A 4,479-nucleotide genomic window follows, 5' to 3' on the forward strand; every position below is an offset into this window, starting at 1 on the left:
AAAACACCTCCCTCTCACCCTCTCTCTCTGCAACAAACAAATCCCCTGCATATATATATTCTCAAAAACTTACATATATGTATGTAGTAACCAGTATGACCGCTAATGTTTCCCTCAAGAATAAAAAGGTGAAGAGGGTGATATTTTCAGGAAAATGAAGAAGAGTTTTGTTGCATTGTTCTTGTACTCCATCTTCTGTAGTCTAGCTCTGTGGAGCTCAGCTGTTAATAGCTTGTTAGAAGCTAAGGAAGATTTGAAGCTGCCAGATCAGATCAGTAAAGGACAACAAATTCATGGTAGGAATGAAGGGACATATGTGGATTGTAAAAATGACTGGAAGTTGGTGATTGCAGGTGTGAATCAGATGGTGGAAAGAGAAGGAGATGGAAGAAATTATCAACTGTCAAGAAAAGCACAGAAAGGAAAAGGAGCTTATGGAGGTGCCAATATGACTCACAAGCATCGCCAGAATGAGAAAAGTCAAGCAATGAGGCCCTCTAATTTCAGCTTCTCAATCTCAATCTCATGTATAAGCTTTTGGGTTTTGATCATCTTCGGCTTTGCTTATTTTTCTCCCTAGATTTTCTACAATCAATGGATCTTCTTCTCTTTGATGTTTTGTATTTGGGGAATTAATCACTTCATTTATTGTTCGGACTGTCAATTTCATATGAATATGATGTAGCACCAACACCCATCTTCAACCAAAACTCCTTTTGTCATTTTAATGGGAGAGAAAAAACAAACGAACTCAGTTCATTCTCTATTCCATCCCCCCTTTTTTCTTTCTATTCAATGATTTTTACAAAAACAATACAGATAACCTTTAAAATTTTAGTAACAGAGAAAAAAGAATACCCAAAAAGAAACAATTTTTATTTCTAATTGTTTATCAATAGGTAACATTCAACATAACGAATAACTTATACATATATGTCCTCTGAATTAAACAGAACATGTCAAAATCCCAAGTGAAAAACAAAGTCTTTGTCATGTGAACTCACGGTTAATCCCAACGGCATCACACGAATTAGTCCATATATGTATGTGCTTAGTTGGGTGCATTCCTGCAGCTCCAACTCTTAAATGAAAAAAATGGACGGGAGCAACAAAGTATTGAAGGACTTTAAGTTATATTGAAACTTTACCAGGCCCATTTAGGTTGAATGGGTTCTGTAGACGGTGATGATTTGCTTAGATCTCATACAAGTACTTCTCAAACTGCTTCATATGCTGGGTCTGAAGAGCAATGGCCACAGACAAGCTACCATCATTAGTTGGGCTTGGCAACACAAAGGATAAACCTTCATATGGAATACCACCTGGCCCCATAAATATGGGTCTCCCCCACCCAAAATCTGCATCATGGATAGGCAGTCTAACCCAGCTAGTAATCCCAAGATTTGGACACTTAAAAGTGTGGGCTCCACGAACCAGAGCTGAAATATCTGGTTGAATCTCCAAGTAATCCAGGGCTGACCTTAAATAATCATTATCCATACGTACCAGTGCATCATGTATCACGCCTGCACTATACCATGTTGGCTTTGATTCAAGATCACCCGCTGCAGCAATTGGCGTGGTGGTGAAGATGACATTGCCGAAGTAACCTGGTGGAAGTGGGGGACGCAATCTAGCTCGACCATCAGTAGCAATATACAGTTTGGTATGTTGATCGGCTGCGAGTCCTCTTGCCTTGCATACAGATCTCCACACATGGCCTGATAACATCTCGTACGAGCTGTAGTTTATGGTGTTGCCGTCTTCCTTGGTTTTGGCTTTGAGAGTATTGAGCTGGTCGCGGGTTAACTTGAAAATGGAAACAGTTGTGGTGTCAGAAGGTGAGTCGAGAGGGGTGTTCATGGCGGGAGGAGGTTGGTATTCGACGTGCTGAAATGTGGGTTGAGGAGGGTCTCTAGCTCGGAGGAGAGTCCGGTCAATGAAGGGTGGGATAGTGAGGTCAAGACCACGAGCCATGTCGGACCATGTGTTCACAAAATGGAGACCTGAAAACCCATCTGCTACATGGTGTTGCATGCCTACACCCAGTGATGCTCCGCCGCATTTGAAATATGTGACCTGCAACACCCAGATAAAACTCAAATTACACACTTTTTTTAAAGATGGAAATTAGATGAACTCAAACTCCTCGTCTCTTCAATAAAATTGTTAGGACATTTAATTTGCATGACCAAACTTTATTTTTATAAATTCATATATTTTATTAATTAAATAATATTTAAAAAACAAATATGAATTTTTATCATACAGCCAAAAAATAATTTATAAATACTATTACTAAACATTTGATTTATACTAATTTATAAATACTATTAAAAATACTGCAAATCTGAAATACTACATAAAAAATTGCAATCCGATGATGTGAGATTAAATTAATGGCTTGAAATAATTAACACTAAAGCCCATAAAACTAATCGACTTATTCTTTAAAAGCAGACGAGTTATTGGTTTACTGATCTATGACTCAATAATTAAATGGATTATTCAAAAAAAATATATGAAACAATAAAATTAGGGAAAATATTGTATTTATGTTATTCAAAAATTATAATTTTTATTTGTAAAAATATTTTAAAAAATAATTATTGCGTTGAGTATTTAATTTTTATCATTACAAATAAAATACAAATTTAAAAACATTATTTGAATAATTTTTAAAAATCAATTTGTGTTGATTTTCATCACACTTCAAATTTATTTAAATATATTCGCCAAACTTGACCGGTTAAATATCATCTTCAACTAAGCACCAAATTAGTTTAAATAATTATTATACCTGCAAAACCAAGAGAGGAAAGGAATCGATTCCGCCAGAGTAATCGACGGCGGGAATAAGCTGCCGGAGCTCCAAAGTCGGAGCGAAGTCACCAAAATCGTCGATAACGGAGTTCGTTTCAGCCTCCACGAAAAGCACTCCCTGAGCGTCACAATTAATCTCAATACGCCCATCCTCGTCTCTGGCCAGCCGCGCGGCCATCGGATAGAAAGGAACCAGTGTCTTGCTTAATGCCTCCTTCAGCACCTGAGCATCGAAGAAGTTGGAAGCCCCCGTCGGTCGGTAGAAATACACGCTCGGCGTGTGGAACTTAGGGACCACCAGATCAACGTTCGCGTTCCACAATCTCCGTCGCGGCGTCTCCGCTGCCGGCTCCACCATCGTCGACTCCTTCACGTTGATGATCATCTTAACTTTTTTCTCACCGTATACCTCAGAGGCTGGTTATGTCGACTCTAACGAAGAACGATCTGCAATATGATAACAATCACATACGAAATTGGAGTATAATTGCAGAAAAGTAGTTGCCAAAGGTCATCGATCATGTACTTATTGGATTAAACAGAAAAGAGAAAACTAACGGTATCGTCCTTCTTCTGGTAAGTAATCAAGAAAAATAATGCAGACAGATTTGAAGAAGAGAAGAAAGACGAATTACCTGAAATGGAGAAAATGAGAGATGGATTCGATCAAATTGTGCAGACTATGTGTTACTTCTGTTTCTAGTTGTGATTGTGGAGTGGGTGTGAAGAAGGTGCGTTGAAAACTAAATAAATAAACAATTATTCCCTACGGCCGTTTCTTTCTTCTTACCAACTTCACCTACCGCGCCTACTGATTTCGACCACTCATATTTTGCCACGTCATTTTCATCCAAACACGACTTTGACTCCCACCGATCTTCCCCTTTTCCCGTGTATTTTAAAATATATTTAATTATTTTTTTTATTTTTATACCATAAATTACTTCAAACAACCTTCTATTTTTAATTCATTTTTTATACCAATATAATTTTTATATTTCAACTAATTAATTATTTTTAATTTTAACAAATATAGATCAAATAAAAAATTTTAACCATCATAAATTATTTTTTCAATACAATTTTATTAATACACTAATAAATTAAATATTATAAATTAATTATTTTCCATTCATATTATGTTTATAAGAAATTAATTTAAACATTTTTACCAATACTCGTACTCCGTAAATTTTAAATTTAACATTAATATCGAGTTTAACTATAAATAAATAAATAAAAATTAATATTTGAAATTTTGATGTGAATTCATAATCTAAATATAATGACAAATATAAATTATCCTTTTATATCTATAAATTATTAAATATAACTAAAAAAACTTCAACTTAATACCAAACATTTACCCTATATTTACCTATATATATATATATGTTATATTGTTCTTATTAGGTAGTTCCCCAAGAATGAGGGAAGTAATAAGTTTTGAGAGCCGTGGTTCCGGGACACCTATCTACCTCATCAAATAGATTTTATTATACCATTGACAAACATATATATTATATGTGTAAGTGTATCATTTTCTACTAAACTATTTTGCTATTTCCATATTATAATAGGCGATATACGTATATGTGTAATGTTATTAAATTCATCATAGTAATAACCCATTAGAAGAATCTTGCTATTTTAATG

At 35.1% G+C, this 4,479-nt stretch overlaps 1 protein-coding gene across 1 annotated transcript; it reads right to left on the reverse strand.

Annotated features, from left to right (window-relative positions):
- Positions 1–855: 855 nt before the first annotated feature.
- Positions 856–3,576, reverse strand: HCT (hydroxycinnamoyl-CoA shikimate/quinate hydroxycinnamoyl transferase). The gene is made up of 3 exons (XM_088220881.1): positions 3,459–3,576; positions 2,801–3,270; positions 856–2,079 (listed from the first exon to the last, which is right to left on the reverse strand). Exons 2-3 carry the CDS (start codon positions 3,206–3,208, stop codon positions 1,195–1,197), a joined length of 1,293 nt encoding a protein of 430 aa, XP_088077007.1. The 5' UTR covers positions 3,209–3,270; positions 3,459–3,576; the 3' UTR covers positions 856–1,194.
- Between the last annotated feature and the right edge of the window lie 903 nt (positions 3,577–4,479).

This window comes from Carica papaya, chromosome 5 (assembly GCF_054855325.1).
Source record: "Carica papaya isolate Zhongbai chromosome 5, ASM5485532v1, whole genome shotgun sequence".
NCBI classification, from domain to species: domain Eukaryota; kingdom Viridiplantae; phylum Streptophyta; class Magnoliopsida; order Brassicales; family Caricaceae; genus Carica; species Carica papaya.